The sequence below is a fragment of the Tasmannia lanceolata genome, unplaced genomic scaffold (assembly GCF_043159265.1).
Source record: "Tasmannia lanceolata isolate RefF3 unplaced genomic scaffold, GAP_Taslan_0.1 ptg000037l, whole genome shotgun sequence".
NCBI lineage: Eukaryota > Viridiplantae > Streptophyta > Magnoliopsida > Canellales > Winteraceae > Tasmannia > Tasmannia lanceolata.
The window spans coordinates 14,877,304-14,897,052 of NW_027518714.1; the positions used below are offsets into that span (position 1 = coordinate 14,877,304).

Consider the following 19,749-nt stretch of genomic DNA (forward strand, 5'->3'; position numbering starts at 1 on the left):
GGTACTTAAACATTCTTTGTTACATTATGATATTAAATTGTTTTCTAGTTCAACACTTATACAGGAATACGTTCAACAAGGGTTTTTTGGATGGAATGTTCAACAGGTTTTTGGTTGTTAACTTGTCTTTGAGCTAGTACCTAGTCTCCTTACTCTGTGCTGACCTTATAATCTTTTCTCGTGCAGAAAATAAGAGGTGATAGGCAAGCCCAAACTCGGCTCGATGCCTGTTGTGGAGTTTGGGCTAAGTTTGGGGAAGCCTAAACTCGGCTCGTAGCCCATTGTATAGACATGGGCTGAGCTTGAGCATCTCAGGGCCGCCCAAGCTCGGCCAGATTGACAGTCCTAATAAAAACTTTGACTATTGCTTTTTATTGACCAATATAACTTCCATTTGTCTAAAACTAACCAACCGCCCCTTTATTTTTATTTTTTTCTTTAAGTCCTTTTGGATTGCAATCGAGATTGTTGATCTTATAGGACAATCATGAAGCGGCACATGTGGTCTTTGTTCTTCTTTTTTTGGCATGAAGTTAAATGTAGGTTTGCAGACCCAAAACATAAGATCACCTAACACATTGTTTGAATTGGTATTAATGGACATGTAATTGAATGGATTGTCAAATATAAGGCTTATACACTTAAACTTTGTCATATAAGAGTAATCTTTAGGTGTGTTCATTATTCCGTAATAACTGAAATAACCGATCGAACTGAATCCGTTCGGTTATTTCGGTTCGGTTATTCGGTGATTCAGTTCAGTTTCAGTTGTGTTTTCTACAACCTTCGATTTTCAGTTTTGGGTTTGGTTTTTTGTAAAAAAAACAATCGGTGTAACCGAAAAACCGAATAAAGTGTCGCTTATTGGGCCACATGCATGTGACGTGCATGTGATTGGATGGGTAACCGGCCATGCCCACCTTTTATAGGATGATCAATCCTTGCCCCTTCATAGGCAGTGTTGTTGTTGTAATATAAATCGGTTTTCGGTTATTTCGGTTTTTAGAGAGTTCAATTTTCGTTTCGGTTGCTTAACCAAATGAACACCCCTAGTTATCTTGGGAGGTATCTTACAATGCAAGATTCCCTCTTAGATCATGATACTGAGAGATCCGGACTGTTTATAATCTGGACCCCACCATGAAAGTGGGCCATTCCAAAGTTTAGATGTAGATGATTGAATACAGACCGTTGCTGCTTCTTTTTTCTCAGTATTCATTTAGTGGCATCAAGTTGGAGGGTTATAATCGTCCAATGAGGGTAGATTTTGCTTCATCATCCATGGCCTAGTTTTTATATGGTGTAAGGCAGTGTAGTTCAGAAATTTTTTCAAATAGTACTGAACAGGCCACAACATAAGATGATCCAAACCGTCTAAACCTCACTTCCATAGGCTGATCCCAACCCTCTGATCAGGTTTCCATAATATGTGCTACGAACAAACCAGTAGTACTTTTTGAGAAATAGTGAAATATACGGGCTTACACCATATAAAATCTCAGAAAATAAATAGTTTGGTTTGGCCACTTATATTTTTTTTCTTTGAAATATGTGCATGTGTTTGGATATATGGAAAAAATAAAAAGTTTTCTATGAAAGTAAGGTAACATTACCTTACTTTTCAACCTCCTGTGCTTTTTTTGTAAAAAAAATAAGATATTATTATTTTCATAGGAATTTATTATTATTATTTTCTTGCTGGTTAAGCTAGGATCATGGTTTTAAATTTCGACCAAAATCCGAAATTTCAGATTTCGGTGGAGGCCGAAACCGAAATTTGCCGAAATTCCGGATTTCGCGAAATACAAAATTTCAGTCCGAAATTTCGAGAAAATGTCCTTTTTTTTTTTCTTTTTTAAATCGTTACAAAATTTAGGCCAAAATTTCGGAAGTCTGAAATGAGTACCAAAACCGAAATTTTCGGATTTCGGTGGGGTCTGAAATGAGTATCAAAACCGAAATTTAAAACCTTGGCTGGGATTGAACCTCCGACCTCAGGATCAAAGAACAGTCTTTAGCAATTGAGCTTGAGGCTCCACCCGCTCTAGAAAAACGAGAATGAGAAGGTGTTGAATAACATGCCCTAATATTCTATGGAAAAAATTTCAGAGTTTACTTAGTTTGCAAATTTCCTTAAAAAAGGGGGAAATTTTTTATTTTGGAAAAAATCCATGAAAATTAATTTCCATGCATCCAAACAGCCCTTATGAACTCCATTCTGTTAGCCTTTTCTTCGAGGTGAAATTGATGAGAAAGGGGTTGAGAATATCATCCCCCTTCAACTATTTTTTTGCAAATATTAATTGCCAGTAGTAGCCCTCTCTCTGTTTTGGTCATTCAAAAACTGTAAAGGAAATGCGGTGTTTTTTCAGGGTATATGGAATATCCCATGAAGCAGCACAATGCATAGCAAAGAAGGCTAAGCCGAGGTTTGCCAAATTCAACATTTCAGGCATGTTTGGCAACCATGAAAATATATTCCATGGAATACTTGCAGGGCCAGTTGTGATAGATGGGCTGGTGAAGTGGTGAGGGAGAGAGTTGATATGGTGGGTGGAGGGGAGCATGAAAAGCCAAAAAAAAAAAAAACAGAAATTTAAGTTGGGTATTTTTTTTTCCACCGATTTTATGAATTGCCCATGCCAACCCAACTCCTACCCTCTCAACTCTCAAGTCTCTCCCTCTCCCACCTTGTCAATCGATGCCCCGCAAATATTCCATGGAATATTTTTTCATGGTTGCCAAACATTTTTTTTTTTTTTGATGGGTTGCCAAACATGCCCTGAAAGTAGGAGCAGCAGTATCATTTCTTTGTATTGAATGTGGCCAAGAACATAGTCGACTGCAGTGTAAATTTTAAGGTACAGAAGAGCAAACCAGTTTATGTAATACATGAAGAATACAGTCTTTACAACATATACGATCAAGTAAAGGACTTCTGATTATAGAACATATGAACAAATCAAATCAAATCAAATCAACTCACCACTTCACACGCGTATAAAACACAAATCAACAATAGGAAAAAGAAAACACTCGTATTTGTTTTCTGACCTCAAACTATCATGGCCTCGTCTCATCATGCTGTCAGCTTCTTCTCGCTGGTCTTGCTTCGAAAGGGTGACAGCAAAGAAAAGTGGCGAGAAACTGTAAAGAAGGAATGAGCAATTGAGCCTAAATCCATGTACGTCCATGAAAAATACAAGGTTTTTGGCAAGAGAGAAAAGAAAGAGTAGTTATGCATTACCTTTGGGCAGAGCGCTTCCAACGGGACTATCACCGTGAGAGATTAGATTCTTCAGCGTATGAACTGAAATATGTAACAGAGAGAAGGATCAGATATAGAGAATAAATATTGAAGATGAGGTTGTGACTGTTAAAAAAACTTGGTTTCAACTGAAAAAAGGATGTCCAGTTTCCAAAATTTGACTTGGCTGAATTGATGAACAGGTTGGAATTGTTAATATGAAATCGAGAGCAATAAATCAGCTAGTCTGCTTTTTCCTGGCTTCCAAATTCAACTTGGCTGAGTCAATGGAGAAGTCGCAAATTTCATAAGATATCAAACCAGTGGATGGTCGGCTTTTTTCATTTTGAAAATGGAACTGGAATTAAAGAAAAGAAAAGATTACATATATGAAGAATGTGTACTACCATTCAAAAAAAATGAAGAATGCAAACCTCCATGGACCTGAACCCCTGCCCTCAGCCCATGAGATATGCTAGTCGATGGTCAACTTGAACGGTTTGTTATAAAACAGTATTTGAAGTTTGGGCTCAGTACTAATAGCTGGAAAAACTGGGTCACCTCAGCTAATTTTGGAGTCAGCAACTTCTAGGATCAGTGTTTCAAAGTGTATGGCTCTAAATTTAAGAGCTTAGGCGGAGCTTAATGGTTTCAGGTATGGTTACAAGATTATGTTTTTTCTTTTTTCATTTTTGATAAAGTGTGGCTGGTGGCTTTTGAGTCAGTTCATGAATTCAAGTACAACATTGCTGCTGCTGGATTTTGCATGGAATCTACAACAACAGACACAGGAAAAACTTCTAGTGTAGCTACTGGCGCCTGCTAAAATAAGGGGGATCCGCTGGATTTCAAACTGCTTGCTTCGGTCACAGTTGAAATTTTACTTAGTCAATGCCTGAAAATTTGCAGAACTGAACATTATAGCAACAATGATTAGAAGTGTTAACTGAGATTTTCCATGGTTTTTAGGTTACAGTTCATAGCAGAGAATTTAAGCTTACTGTTTAAATTTTAAATTGCTCTAGTGATTAGTAGTATATTCTTAGAACAGTAAAAACCAAGGCTAGCAAAATCAAAACTTTTTTTTCTTTTTGAATAGTAGCAAAATAAAAAACTTGGACTCAATGAGACTTAGTTTATGAGACTACTCAAATATCAGCCGACTTATTGGCTTGAGTTTTCCAAGTTAAAAAAAAATTATACTCTGTGGACTTGTTTGATCAAGTTTCTCAAGCACCTAATTGAGTTTTGCGAACACCACTCGAGTTTTACACACCTAATTGAGTTTTACGAACATCACTCGTGTTTTACAAATACATGTTTATGTTTTTGAGTCCTCAATCAAGTTTCCAAAATTGTACAAGAGAGCTGAGATTTTACCTTCATTAGAAGAAGCTGCTGCAGTATGATCATCAACAGCTGAGCTGTCAATGCCCACTTTATCTGAATCCACACTATGTTCACCAGCAGCCGAGCTATGATTCTTTCTTGCAAACTTCAACAGCCGTTTGAATCCTTTCGAGGATTCCTTACCCCGAGACTTCTCCACGGTCTCAGGAAATTGTTCTAATGAATTTGGGTCTGTAAAATCAGAGACATGCACCTCGATAGTCTCTGTGCTTGTCGAAATTTCAGAGATCACAGGTGATACTTTGCTGTATTGTAAATTGCTGGTACATGGATCTTCCAAGGATGATGCTCGAGCATAAAGAACCTGGTATGGTTTTTCAGCAGCACTATTGCTTGAAAACTTAGGCAAATCCTTGTTTGCATGATCGACTGTCACCTGATCATCAGAAAATAATACCTAACCAGACTCAGCCAATAAAATTTGCAAAAGCTGCACCAAATTTAGAGAGAAGAATGCCAAAGTTAGAGTCAGCACCAAATGCATCCTCTATAACCTGGCGCAAGTACCATCTTTCTTCATGAAAGTAAGATACCAAAGTAGAGGTGGCTCAAACTATGAGCTGATTGCCTATACTCTTGAGGTGGAGCAGTTCAAGATAATGGGGGAATCATAACAATATAGTCTTTTACAATGAATTCACAAAAAAAAAAATATTTAAAGAAATGAAAATTCCTCTGATTTTTATAAACATTGATAATGTACTGGCCCAAGCTGAACGGAATCACTAAATCCACAGCATGGTTTTAAATTTCGGCCAAAATACCGAAATTTCGGCATTTTGGGCGGGGCCGACACCGAAAGTACACATTTCGGTGTCGGCCCAGATTTCGGACAAAATTTTGGTAAAATTTTCAAATTTTGTCGAAATTGTTTTCTTTTTTACTGAAATTTCGGTATTTCAACCAAAATTTCAGTTTCGGCTATGTCTGAACCGATACAAAACCGAAATTTTAAACCTTGATCCACAGGTATCAAAAAGGAAGAGAAAAGATGACTAGACTTCTCCAATCTGACATGAATACTCATTTGAAAGTATGCTGCTCAAGACTTTGGATGACAAGGAGAAATAAAGAGAAAACACCCAATTACTGCAACTATTACAAAATTCATAAATAGAAATGGCTCTTTTTTGTACGGAACAATACCTCGTGAGAAGTAGACTGCTCATCAAACTGGCATTCACTAGGATGATCTTGATTGACTTCACCCATGGAAATGGATGAAGCTGGTGCATGGATTGCCGCATATTCTATAACCTTCTCAGTCTTCTCTCCTGTACCGTTTCCATATGATCCCATTTTTATCTCCGTTCTTTCTTCAGATGCTTGCAGAACAGGAATGGCTTCATTTTCGAGCATCACAACAGTTTTTTCAATAACTGGGTTTTCGTCTCCATTGCTATGATGTGAGGTCCTCTCATCACTCTTTTTAGGTTTGATGCTTTCCGAAGTTAGAGAAGATTTGCTTTTTGTCACTGACTTGTTCTGGACCTGGACCTTTTCTGATGCAGCTTTTGATGTTCTAATCTTCACCTCTGGCAATATATCAGTCTTATTTCTGTCAAGGCTCTTAACTGCCGAGATCTTCTTAGTTGAAGGCTCATCAGATACTTTTGGTTTTGGAACTGGACCATTGCTTCCAGACTTCAGTGAAGAAGGGCGAGGGGTACTGCTGCCTTTAGGGTCTGAAAGTCTTCTAGTTTGAATTGAGACTGCCTTTGGTTCAGGTCTGACTCCATTATTCTCTTTCTTCAGCTCCGGTAATGATGATACTGATCGGCTTAATCCGTTCCCAGTTAAATGCGTACCGTTTGGTCTGCTGGATCTAGGGCTTCTCTGAGAATCACTGGAGCGCAGAGTAGCAGTCTTGATTGGCAACTTTTGTATAGGGGAAGATGATCCAGGCTCCGAGTCACTGAACTTTGACCCTTTAAGTGAGCTTGGAGAAATCTTTGTTGGCAATCGGGATTTGGTCTGTGGATGTGGTATAGGTGAGTGAGCGGCATTTGAGCTGCCTCTTGCAGCAATTCTCTTTTGCCTTTCTACTTTCAAAGCCTCCAGTCGTTTTATTTGTTCTTCTTCCTGAAAATTGAGTAGCTTGAAATAAGAAGTTCAAAGGGATAACCAAATCCAGCTATACATCCCCTTCGAAATTCCAAAGATAAAACAACAATCAGACTATACAACCATCACATCGAACTTTAACTCAAGAAACCAGTGACTTTTGAATGCGAACTGGCTTTTGAATGCGAACGATACATATTCCAGATTTTGTGTTAGGAAGAAATTTCCCTCAAGTGTCTTAAGGGGGGAAAAAGCAATGAACTCGTGATGATTTCAGCAAAAAAAAAACAAAGAAAAAAAAAACCAATGTACTTCTGATGGTTTCATGCAATAGAAAGAAAAGAAAAGAAAAAACAATAGAGTCCTGCTGTTTTCAGCTAATAAAAATATGTGCATAACGTATCACATAATAAAAAAACTAATATTTTTAAAAGCCACCAAAGCACTCCCAATGTTTCGTATCCTTGACTCTTTTAAACTTTCAACTGACCCACAGATGGATCCAGAAAATATTAGATGCGATTTTTTATGTGTTCATTTTTCTTTTTCACAGAATAACAACTCATGAAAAATTGGAAAAATAATTGAAAGCAGGAATGAAGTTGACATAGAGATATTTGCAAATGGACAAAATTGAACAAATTTATCTTACAAAAAGATAAGGAGGTTTTTCATTTGTAGAATTAGAATAATGTTCACCACTTAGGCAAGAGAAACATTGGATTTTCACAATCTCTAAACTTTCTTGGAGGCTCTTTCCTTTGAAAATACACCTATCACTCAAATTGCAAAGAACTAATCCATAACTAGGTGGTCAATTTCATTCTACCCCAGTTTAGGAAAACAAGAACAAAAGCAGCGACTCAAACATATGGGCCTGAGTTCAAGATTCCAGTCATTCTGCCCGGAACAGAACATTCTGCTTGTCCTAGCTAAAACATCCCTTTCTGGATGAATTCCAGTCAACTGGCATTCCATAAGGGTCTTTCCGTTTTTTTCTTTTATTTCCCCCCGAGAAGATTTAGATGTCTACTCCTAGGGGCATTGTAGGATAAACCACCCATGGTAGGATTAGAACCTAGCAAAACCTTTTATTTGTTCAGTGTTCTTTATAACCCTAAAGGACTTACCAGAACAACCCCCCCCCCCCCCCCCCACGACACCCACACACGCCCGCACCCACCCACACATTTTTTGAGAAAAGCAAGAAAATGGGCGTAAGCAGGGTTCCCCATTCCCACTGTCCTAGCAGCACAAAACAGTGGACGAGGAGGCACAGAATCAATGCTTTTCCGGCTCTGCCATTGAAAACCAGATACTACCACTAGATCAATTATCTGAGGAGAGAGAAAGAAGGGGGGTAACTTTTTCTATGAGGTACCTCTTCTTCCATTCTCTCCTACCATTCTCCTCAACCTCTTCCAGTAAAAATGAGTTTCGGGGCATGCAACATGTGTGCACCCTTTTATTTTTTATATTTCTCAATTTTGATACGTTTATATCTTTTAATATTTTGTTTCATCTTCTCAAAAACTAACACTAAACAAACAGAATACAAAATGTCATATCCTAGTTAGAAAGCAGAACATCCACTGGAAGACAAATTTCTGAGCCATTTCAAGTTGCAATTGTTAGGTTGAAGTTCAACCTTTCACAATGCAAAGATAACTGCTGAAAAAAATTGAAGATTAGAAAATACCTTCTCTCTCTTCACTTTCTGAAGATCAGCTTTGAAGGCCCGCAGCCTCTCCGCACGGATTTGTGCTTCAGCTACAGGACTCAACTTTGATGGCTTCCCCTTCTTAATTGCTGCTTCCATCTTTCTTTTCTCAACACTATTTTGAACTATTGACTTCTTTTCCTTCTCCAACTTCTTTGATCCTTCCTTGACACCAGCCAAATCTTCTCCATTTCCATTCTCTATGACAAAAGCATCTCCCACATGTAGCTGCATTTCATAGTCTACAGCCGGATCATAACCAATAGACTCCCTCTCTGTTCCACGCTCCGGCATCAAGCTCAAGTCATCTGGTTCGTAGCTAAGTTGGCTTCTAACCCCATTGGAAGGAGCCTCAGTTCTCTGAAGAGCAGATGGGAACTCAGAATCCATATCAATAGCACTTCTGCTATCTGTTCCAACTTGATTTTCCGAGGTTGACCTGAAAGGAACTATAAAAGATTCATCTGTTACAATATGCGAAGAGCTCTTGTCCGATTTATCAGCATGCCCATACTGTTCTCCGGCAAGTGGATCTGACAGAGAATTTGTAATTCCTGATTGGTTTTCCCGTCCATAAATCATGAAATCATCAGTAGTCACTCTTCTATACCCTCCCCCTCCACCTGTGAATTGTACATCCACCTGCCCATCTCTCAGTCCCCTTCCATCACTTGAATGAAACCCTTCAGGAGAGATTACCAACCCGTCATTTGATGTCTTCTGCTTATACATTTGTATTGTCCTACCAGTAACCAAATCAAATTCAGATGTCCTCTGTTCTGGAACTTCACCTAAATCTCGTTCAGGTGGAAGGATAGGATCTGCCCCTGTTCTCTGCCGTCTCCTTGTATGGGGCTCTTTTTCAACGGAAAACATATCTCTATCAACATTGTTTGTGCTTTCTTCGTCATCTCGCAATAAACAATTTTGAAAGGCCTGCCAAGGTCCACTATCTGCCTCCCTTCCATAAACAATGTCGTCATTCAAATTAGAAGTATCATTAGACTTGGTGACACTTCCTTTACTTTTTGAAGATCTCAGTGAGCTTTTATGCTTCCTTACCAAGGCATCAGAAGCCAAATGATCAGTTTCCTCATCAGTTTCAGGTTCAGAAGCCGATTCAGATTCACTTCCTGATGCATTTTGCCTCTTTGAAGTGATATAATTGAGGTTTTTAATGACAACCATGCCCCGTTGTTTTCTACCAGTTCGACCAACTTTTCTCTGTGATTCTAGACTATGCAGAATGTCTTTCTCCAACTCCGACATGCTTTGATCTGCACCATCCTGTGATCTTGCATTGGAAACACCCATATCCCAAGTCTCAGACTCACCATTGCTGTCTTTACTGTCCATGGAATGCCTTTTTTGTGCCATTCTCTGCGGAGTGTTGACTCTGGAATCCTCTGTTTGAGGATATGGTGGCTGGAAAAATGGGGAACCTCCTGGGTAGTTTGGATAGTAAGGCATGCTCTGCATGGGATAGGCTGAAAAGACCGGCGCACCTGGCATAGAATGAATAGGCCATTGGGGATACATAGGATGATGAAATTGGCCTTGAAAATATTCCTGGGAGCCTAATGGCACACGAGAATCCATGGGAGTGCTTTTATCTGTGACCATGAAGAAATTGATATTATGATCTTGGAATTCATTATGCTCAATTAAAATGCAACAAAGATAGGAGCATCCAGCCAACACAATCAGTGGAAACAGCTGTGATACGTATGAGATTTTGTATCAGAAAATAGTATACACTATAAGGGGCTACTCAGAACTTTACATGTTCCTAATGATAATTTCCATCAAAGATGAGAAAGGAATCTGACAAAGGGAATCCCAGCTAACGAAAAACTACATTGGTCCCCCTCCTAGTGCAATTTAACCTAAAGGAAGAATTTTGTATTTTTTATATTTGAATCGTCAGAAAGTTCAGGCTAATACAGAAAAAAGAAAATTCCCCAATTTGACAGATCCCAAGCTTCCTCTATGAATTAAAAGTTCTAGATGGAGTATTTCTTACATAAGACGCATAACACCCCTTTTCGTGTATAATGGAAAACCCATTTTTAATGATGAATAATTTTATTAATGAAAGAAGAGGGAAAGCCCCCAAAGCGCATGGTTTATTTTATAATGGAAAACTGCAGAAACATTTTTCCATTATTAATGAGAAGTCACAGTTGTGATTGAATTATTGTGAATTGGTGCCTTCAAAAGTATTGAGATCATTTGGTTAGCAGGAAAGGGGCAATTCTGGTCTCTTCATAAAAACAGAGGTATCTTGCACTTTTACATATAACTTACCTTTGTTATGATCCGAGCTCAAATGCTGAGAACTAATATCTTCACTGGTATCATTACTTGGTTTCCCATTGCTTTCAGTGCCCAACTCACCATGGAGATAATGCCTGGTCTCACTGGAGAGCATAATGCCCGAAGCATTCATAGAAGATAAATCGGATCGGCTAGACATTGCCTCAGCTGCCTCAATTTCAAGCCATTGTCCGGTTTCATGTTTTCCCTTCCATAGTTCCGTAAAACTTAAGCACGCATCCCTGGTAAATGAGGAAACACAAGACCATTAGGGGCAAGTTTTAAACTGAAAAATGCTACACTTACATAGGGAACAGATAACAAAAAAGTGACATTGGAACAAAATCTCATAAGCCAACCATTAACAGAGACAGCAACTTACTTCAAACGTGAGGCCCCAAAGCATTCAGCAAAGGATATCAAATGTTCCATTTGATCCATGTCAAAGCCTGCTGCTACAGCACGTGCAAAGGCCATCCCCTGTTCTTTCTGCAGTACAGTTTTGCGTGTCTCTAGTACTCTTAATAGTTTAACTCTGCCAAAATAAATATCATAAGATATTAGTTAACGCCGCAATGAGGATGGTTGAGAGATTTATTTATATTACATATTCAGTGAGTAAGACAAAGATAAGCATAGCCATAACAGATGAGAAGTGCAAAGACACAGGCATGTGTGTGTGTGACAGTGATACAATGCACTATGTTCCACAAGTTTTCTTTATTAGGATCGACGAGAAATGTTGAAGAGAGAAAAGATAAGAGAGAAAGAGAACCAGAGAATAAGTGAAAAGAGGAAGAGAGAAGAGATGATGGGTATGTTCCCCTCCTTCCAGGGTTCATCCTTCATTTTATTAAGTCATTAGAAAGGTAAAATGATTTTTCCTTGCTTAAAAACACTATAAATATAAAATAAGCGTTCTCTTACAACACTACGCCGCAAGCTGGTGCATGGATATCGTACATGTCCAGCTTGCAAAGAATATGTTGCAAAAACCCATACTAGAGATTCCACTTGATCGTAGAGTAGAGTTGGAAATTAAGGTAGATCGTTTAGGTAGAGGTATACTTCCCCTATTTTGCTTAGGGTTAGCTCCCCTACTAGCCTTACCTTTGACATAGAAGTAAAAAAGCACAATCAAAGGAAGTATATTCTTCTCAAGGATTTTTGAATCCTCTGTGACTCAAGATCATGGTTCAATCGTGTTCGAAACTCAAATATCCCCCTTGGCTCTCTTTGTTTCTTCATATCTTAAGATTGCTCTGTTTATATCTTCATATATTCTGGTCTAAGTGCAATAGGTTTGTAATAATCCAACTCTTCCCAATTTGCCATCGCAAAAATTTTTTGTAATCTCAAAAAATGTTTCGGGATCGCAAAACCACGTAACCAGCACATTGTAAGTCAGAATTGCCTCAACAAAAACGGATAGAATTGGACCTAAAAAAGCCATTCAGATTCGTTATCAATTAGGTATCAGTTGAAACATCAAGATGAGCCCAAACTATATGATTGAATAAATCCTCCTCTATCTGTTGCGGGTCGAGGGCTCCTTCTCCTTTCCCTTCTTCAAATTCCGATTCGAATGACTGAGTTTTTCAATATTTTCGACCTTGGTTCCGTAGGAGCAAGTCAGAAAGATTGAGAAATAGAACCATCTGATTTAATTTGTTCTCAATAGCCATGAGATGAAAATCTTAGGGTGTGCGTTGAGCCTTATCATTCATATTTGCCCGGGGTGGTGACCAAAGCAAGCGCGGTTAGACTGCTACAATGTGTAATGTCTTTCGATAGCTATACATTTACCACTACGAACGAAGGACCAAAGACGATCTTGGAGGAGGAGGAGGCGGAGTGAATTCGGACTTGGTGGTTAAACTCTACTGCGGTGACGATATTGTAGGGAAGGTCCAGCAGATAAATAGCCCTCAACTATCAGAATGGTCTCCCAGATCAATGAAATATAGCAACTTCATCCGCAGCTTTTCAGCATACTAAACTAAGAAGGGCTAATAGGGGGCCTCTTTAAAGTGCTATAAGTGACACCCCTCTCACGTACTATACTAATAAGGGCTAAGAGGGCCCCTATTAGCGCCCCTAAATGCCCTTCACAAATCTGCACTAGACTTCCACGGTGCACCCACACACTTTTTCAACCATATATTTGTAGAAAGAGAGAACAATGACAGGACACATAGTCCATGTTAGATTGCACGACACAAACAAGAAAACCTTTACATGATCCCCAACCTTTTGCCTCGTTTTAGATCCCAGATTTAAGGGGAGAAGTGCCATACAAATGATGAGATCAGCCACCCAGCACAGGGAGATCAATTTCCACATCCCTAGTCCAGTCTCTTCCATTCGAGAATAAAATAAAAAAGGTAAAAAAATGTAGCAAAAGATCACAGCTATCTCAGACCACAATAACCTTGCTCTGATACTATGTTTTGTTTCTTAGGATCGACGAGAAATATTGAAGAAGAGTAGGACAAGAGAAAGAGAGAAACAGAGAATAGGGAATAAGGAAGTTGGAAGCAAGGTTTTAAATTTCGGTTTCGGAATGCGTTTCAGTCCTCACTGAAACTGAAATTTCGGACAAAATCTATCAAAATCAAATAAAGTAATATTTTATCCGGTACAAAATTTTGACGAAATTACCGACTGAAATTTAAGGAAAATATTAAAAAATGAATAAAATCCATATTTTTTTGTGACATTCTTTAAATTTCGGACCGAAATTTCGGGGAAAACAAATTTTCAATCAAAATTTTGTAACGTTTCGAGTTTACCCAATTTCGGTTTCGATCTCAACCAAACCAGAAATTTCGGATTTCGGTCAAAATTTAAAACCTTGTCTGGAAGAGAGAAGGGATTAGAAGAGAATAAGAGCATAGGTATGTTCCCCTTAGTGGGTTCATCCCTCATTTTACTAACCACTTACGTCATAAAAAAGGTAAAAAATATAAATTTGCCCTTTTAGGAGAAATAGAGAATAGGGAATACGGAAGAGAGAAGGGATGAGAAGAGAAGAGAATAGTAAGTACGAGTTTAATACAGCCCTGAGTCAAAACAAATACATAATAAAAAATGGTGTATTTTATACATTGTGTGTATTTTATAAATTTACAATCCATCTTAGAAATACCGGAATTAATGTGGACGCACAGAGAGATTATTGTGTTGTGTCAAGTCAAATATTATTTATTATCGAATATAGTATCTGCCTCCTCTGTTATCTTTAACTCTTATGTTGTTATTCACTCTTCTTTAACTAATATTCATTGCTATCCTCCCTCCCCTAAGCATAAAACACTAAACAAACACTTCTTCCAATATTATATTCACTGTATCATATTAGTCACTGTTTCTTGATACATATTGGAGACTGAAGATAACTAGATTAGACTGCCCTGAGTCAAAGATATGTAATAAAAAATGGTGTGCATTTTATGCCATTTTCAATCCATCTTAGAACTATCAGTCTTAATGTGGATGCGTAGAGACATTATTGTGTTGTGTCAAGTGAAATATTATTTATTATCGAATATAGTATTCGCCTCCTCTTTTTTCTTTAACTCTTATGCTGTTATTCACTCTTCTTTAACTAATATCTGTTGCTATCCTCCCAGCCCTAAACATAAAACACTAAACAAAGTAACGGGAAGTTCTTCCAATATTATATTCATTGTATCATATTGGTCTCCGTTTCTCGATGCATACAAGAGACTAAAGATAACTAGATTAGATTGATATTAGTTTGTTAAATGAATGCCATATTAGTTAGTTAAATAAATACCATATTTCGTTGAAAATAATGACTAGTAATCAGTAATTTTATATGTAAGTACGTGTATGCGTGTGTCCCCATTTCTAATTTTTTAAGGGTTGCTGTGTCAGACAGCTTGTATCAGTGTCGGTACTCGACATACGAATCCGTGTCCACATCAACTCAACTCAACTAAGCCTTTGTCCCAAACTAGTTGGGGTCAGCTAATGAATCCTTCATAAAATTTTCATGAAGAAGGTGAAAGAATCTACCTGGCTCAAATTGACTAAGTCTAATCCTGACACTAGTTTGGTTCGTCTACACGGATCATTTTCTTCCATTCTATCCTATCCAAGGTCATGTTCTATGTTATGTTCCTAGTCCTCAAGTCTTTCCTCACTATTTCTACCCAAGTTGTTTTCAATCTACCCCTACCACTTTTTACTATATCAACTTGGCACGAGTCACTTCTTCTCACTGGAGCATCCAAAGGCCTAAGTTAGATATGCCCAAACCATCTTAAACGGTGCTCTCTCATCTTCTCCTCAATTGGTGCCGCCCCCACCTTTTTATGGATGTTTTCATTTTTAATTCGATCTAACCTTGTGTAGCCGCACATCGATCTAAGCATTCGTGTCCACATATCATAGATTAATTGGGACAATTGAAAAGATTGGACAAGTTTGAATTGATGTAACATGAAATCTATTAGCCGGAATGTGCTACGAGGGGAATGTTTGGAATCTTGGCATTCGCTCTTCGCCACCGAGGGCTAAGAAAGAACCACATTTTTTTAATGTTAAGAAAGAACCACATTTTGTAGTTCATATGACACTTGGAGCTTATCGTCCAAAAAAAAAAAAGATTATGTGGGCAGACACTAATTCAGATAATCCGACAATATTTTTATTCTTCATCCAACACTAGACCTCAGCTCAATATATCTCAAAGTTCACCAAAGACCTTGGAGCGGGTTTGAGCAACCCTTATGTCCTATGATCTAAGTGAATTTCATCAATGGGAAGAGCTTGATCAAGAGGAGGAAATGAGAAACGAAACCTTGTGGAGAAATGTTCTTCCAATCCTAAGTTTCTTTAAAAAGTTTTTTCTTAAATGTATTAAACAAAGCTTTTCTTATTATTTCAAAGTTTTGAAGTTTTATTGAAAGAGCGACATTAGTACATTTTGGAAATAGGTCGCATTTTAAAATGCATTTTTAAGAAAACTCCAACTTCTGCTAACATAGAACCATCTTGGTGAAATCCCATTTCATTTTCATGATTCCGCACTTCATAAATTGCATGTCATCAGAGGTCTAGATCTACCTAAGGTCTGGAGTCGTTAAGGACAACAAAATTAATATTTTTCCCTTGCATATATGCTCAAGAAACATGAATAAGCATGGTAAAGTTAGTAGTAAGAGTGTCACTAGTAAATACTTTGATTTCTCCAAAATTGCAAGTCATCAGAGGTCTGGATCTACCTAAGGTCTGGAGTCGTTAAGGACAACAAAATTACTATTTTTCCCTTGCATATATGCTCAAGAAACATGAATAAGCATGGTAAAGTTAGTAGTAAGAGTGTCACTAGTATATACTTTGATTTCTCCTCCTGTGCGGCGGATCCATTTGATTCAGGTGGATGTACCCCAGGCTGCCACAAAAGAAATTTTATATTGAGAAAGGGTACTATATGAGCCTTTGTATGATGAGGGAATATGCTGTGTCAATACCTTAAAAATAACAATTGCTTTCTCTGCATCAGTGTCAAATACGGGCTTGCTACCTGTCCAAGATCATACAGTCAGTAACATGGGCAATCAATCAATCAATAATTTTTTAAACCATTATTCCACATCAAATAACTCCAGAACATAAAAATGTAAAAGCAAAAGAAAAGTCTTGATGACGAATTCCACACATTAGAGTAGAAGGGAATATGATGGACAAAAGCATGACTAAGAAGAAATAATGAACTTTTAATTGATGAGCCCCTTAAGAGATTTTGAATAAATACAGTTGATAAAAATACGATTTATGAATAAATAAGGAAACAATAAAATGAAATAAATGTTCAAATATTATACTATAACTGGAAAGGAGTTTGAAATTAATTTTTTAAGTACCTTCAATGCTCTCTGTGGATTTCGGTAGATCTTCTACCTGCTACACAGAAAGAATAAAAATTACTCTTCTACAGTATATGAACCGTGTAAACATTACTCTAGATTATTACTTACAGTGCTCAACCCATTGTTGTCATTACTCTGGATGGCAATTGCGTCATCGATTTGTAAGATCTCAGATTCTATTGTACTCACTCGTTCTAAGACCTCAGGAGTGCTCACAAACCTCACAAACCTGAGAGAGAGAGAGAGAGAGAGAGAGAGAGAGAGAGAGAGAGAGAGAGAGAGAGAGAGAGAGGGAGGGAGGGAGGGAGAGACATTACAAATTTATAGTTTTATCAGAGACCCTTAGAACATCATGCATTTGCTTGGAAGAAGAAGAATAATAATAATAATTAGATCATATAAACAGATGGACATTCGTTTCAGTGAAGAATTACATGCTCGATTACCACACCATGTTGCAATGAACCCTATGTATCAACCAAGGTTTCAAAAATTAAATCAACCTAGATTTGATGACAAGCCAAGACCATACTGACTCCAACTTGATCAAGTTTTCAAGTTAGAAATCTCCGAGTTTTTCAAGTAGACAATCAACTATATCATGTACTTGATTGATTTATGGGCACTTAATTAAGTATCTCAGGTTTTATGAAATACAGACTACCCCCTTAACTCGGCCCGAGTATTGGTGGAGAGGATCCCAATTGCTAAGTTTATGTATGAAGTACTTGATAGAGTAGCAAGAGTTGACCATTAGGAACAAAAATATGTAAAGAAGCACACTATACCATGAAACATCAACATACAGACCTTTCCACTGTGCCCTTTGTAAACCATGTCACATCAGTTCCAGGATTTGGTTCAAGCGTAATTGAATAACCCCCCTTGGCAATCTCATCTTGGGCTGTCTTTAAGTGGGCAAGAAAAGGGTTCAACAACCCAGACGCAATCTTCTCTGTCTTTCCATTTGCTGTGATAACCAAGTCGCACCTGACAAGAAACAGTAGATTTCCATCAGCAAAGGCCCAAACTGAATCAGCAAAATGAAAGATCACACCTAATAGCATCACATGGCACCTCAAAGATCAATGGAAATTCATAACTCAGAACCAAGAATATACATGAAATTAACATCACAAAACTGCATTGTTCCAACAATATTGTGTTGATCTAAAAACGCAAGAATCCCATCTTCCATCTTTTTAAAGTGTGATTTCCATACCAAAGAATCCATAAAAAGGAGAAAATTTTGGGCCTACTTGGTAGTACCATAGTTTTCATTGAAAAACCCCAAAACCTAACTATTCAACAGATAACACCCAAAACAATATTTCTTACCATAATTGCCTTACAAAAGCAATGAAATTTGCATCACAACTAAAAGCATGAATTAACTATAGAAACATATCTTCCATTTGAAACGGAAATCCGATTATCTAATCTTGAAACTAACAAATGCAAACTCCATCAACCTAACAAAATATGCTCATAACATTACCTACAATCAAATTCCCATCAGAAAAAGGCAGATCACATTCCATTATTAAATAGAAAACCTAGTCATTGACACAAAAGAGTGATACCATAATTGAGATCCAATACTGTTCTGCTTCAGAACTGAAAAAAATAATAATAAATAAATCCAAGACACTATCCTTAAAAAACTGAACCCGAGACTCAAAACTCCATTGAGTCAACAGATTTTCACGCTGGAAAGATGGCCTTGATAAGAATAGAAAAGCAATTTGCACATAATGTAAATCAAGTTCATAAAATCTACACAACATTATGCAGATCATTGCAGTGCACACGCTGAAATTTCATGAATTGGTATGACAAGACTTAAAAAAGACAGATTCCGAAAATTGCATGTTCTTTCGGAAAATCACTCGTATATCAGATGTACACATTATTTAGTCCAATTGCTTCAGATCAAAGTAGAAAACCTAGGCCGAATGTTGCATGTTCTTTCCGAGTATAGATGTACACATTATTTAGTCCCATTGCTTCAGATCAAAGTAGAAACCCTAGGCCGACAGATCAAAGTAGAAACCCTAGGCCGAAAATTAATCGATAAATCACTAAAATTTTCTCAATGTCAGGTGATTTCCTAGTGAAACTCTCGAATTATTCACAGACTGAACTAATCCATCCAATTATAGGATACAAATCAAAGAGAAAGGAAAAAAAATCTAAGAAAGATCTCAGTAACAGCAGATCGAGATTACCTGGTTCGAGTAGGCGTGAGCTGAAAAACAGCGGAATCGATCAGAGTTTCGGACTTCATTTGCAGAAAAACCGATCAGAGAAGCTCCGGATCTCTCAAAACTAGGGTTTCATTTGCAGAGAAAGATATGAAATGAGAATCGAAATCGTAATATTAAAGAGAAAATTTAGAAAAAAAAAAATTAAAGAAATTACCTTAAGCAGATCGTGAAACGAAGATATTCAGAAAGCAAAAAAATCTACACATGTTTGATTTTGCAGCAATCTTAGGGGGGAAATTGCATTTAAGAAAAAGCTGTAGAAATGGAAGGAATGGAATAATGGCAGAAAATAAATAAAATATAATTAAGAGAGAGGAAGAGAAGAAAAAGAATAAGAATATGAGCTAAGCTCGACAAAGGTACTTCAATGGCGGAAAAGTAATAAATACATGAGAGAGAGAGAGAGAGAGGGAGAGGGACTGGTCTTTGGATTCCGATCAGACACTGCTAAAAAGGAAAAAAAAGGAAAATGTCCTTATACGAGTGAAAAAAATAGCGAGAAGGGTATTCTAGTAATTTAATAAGTATAGATATGCGGAAATTTTCCCTAATCCAACACCTGATTTTAAATGATTTAAAAAAAGAGTAAATATAATAAGGGGAGAAGATAAATTCGCACCCCTGTAGGATGATTCACACCCCTCTTACACATCTACAAGCGTTAGGGTCCGCTTGGATGTAGAGAAAATTTTGATTTGGATTTCTCACATTTGCACCCTTTTTTGCATTGTAATTTGGATCCGATCAAATTCTTGGATTTCCAATTCAGCAACTGACAGTGAAAAAAAATCAAATTTTCAAATAACCTGTGCAAATGAGAACACC

General features: G+C 37.5%; 1 protein-coding gene across 3 annotated transcripts; it reads right to left on the minus strand.

Annotated features, from left to right (window-relative positions):
- Positions 1–2,843: 2,843 nt before the first annotated feature.
- Positions 2,844–19,333, minus strand: LOC143862325 (uncharacterized). 3 transcript variants are annotated; one of them, XM_077373350.1, is made up of 14 exons: positions 19,079–19,333; positions 18,886–18,985; positions 17,468–17,647; positions 16,766–16,886; positions 16,652–16,691; positions 16,259–16,311; positions 16,124–16,179; positions 11,140–11,292; positions 10,749–10,999; positions 8,421–10,054; positions 5,804–6,739; positions 4,628–5,033; positions 3,248–3,310; positions 2,844–3,147 (listed from the first exon to the last, which is right to left on the minus strand). In XM_077373350.1, exons 2-14 carry the CDS (start codon positions 18,942–18,944, stop codon positions 3,080–3,082), a joined length of 4,020 nt encoding a protein of 1,339 aa, XP_077229465.1. In that variant the 5' UTR covers positions 18,945–18,985; positions 19,079–19,333; the 3' UTR covers positions 2,844–3,079. The 3 variants fall into 3 exon arrangements, with proteins under 3 accessions (XP_077229465.1, XP_077229466.1, XP_077229467.1); XM_077373351.1 differs by having other exon boundaries at positions 16,652–16,688; positions 19,079–19,332; XM_077373352.1 differs by lacking the exons at positions 16,124–16,179; positions 16,259–16,311; positions 16,652–16,691; ... (2 more) ...; positions 18,886–18,985; positions 19,079–19,333 and adding an exon at positions 15,966–16,052.
- Positions 19,334–19,749: the final 416 nt, after the last annotated feature.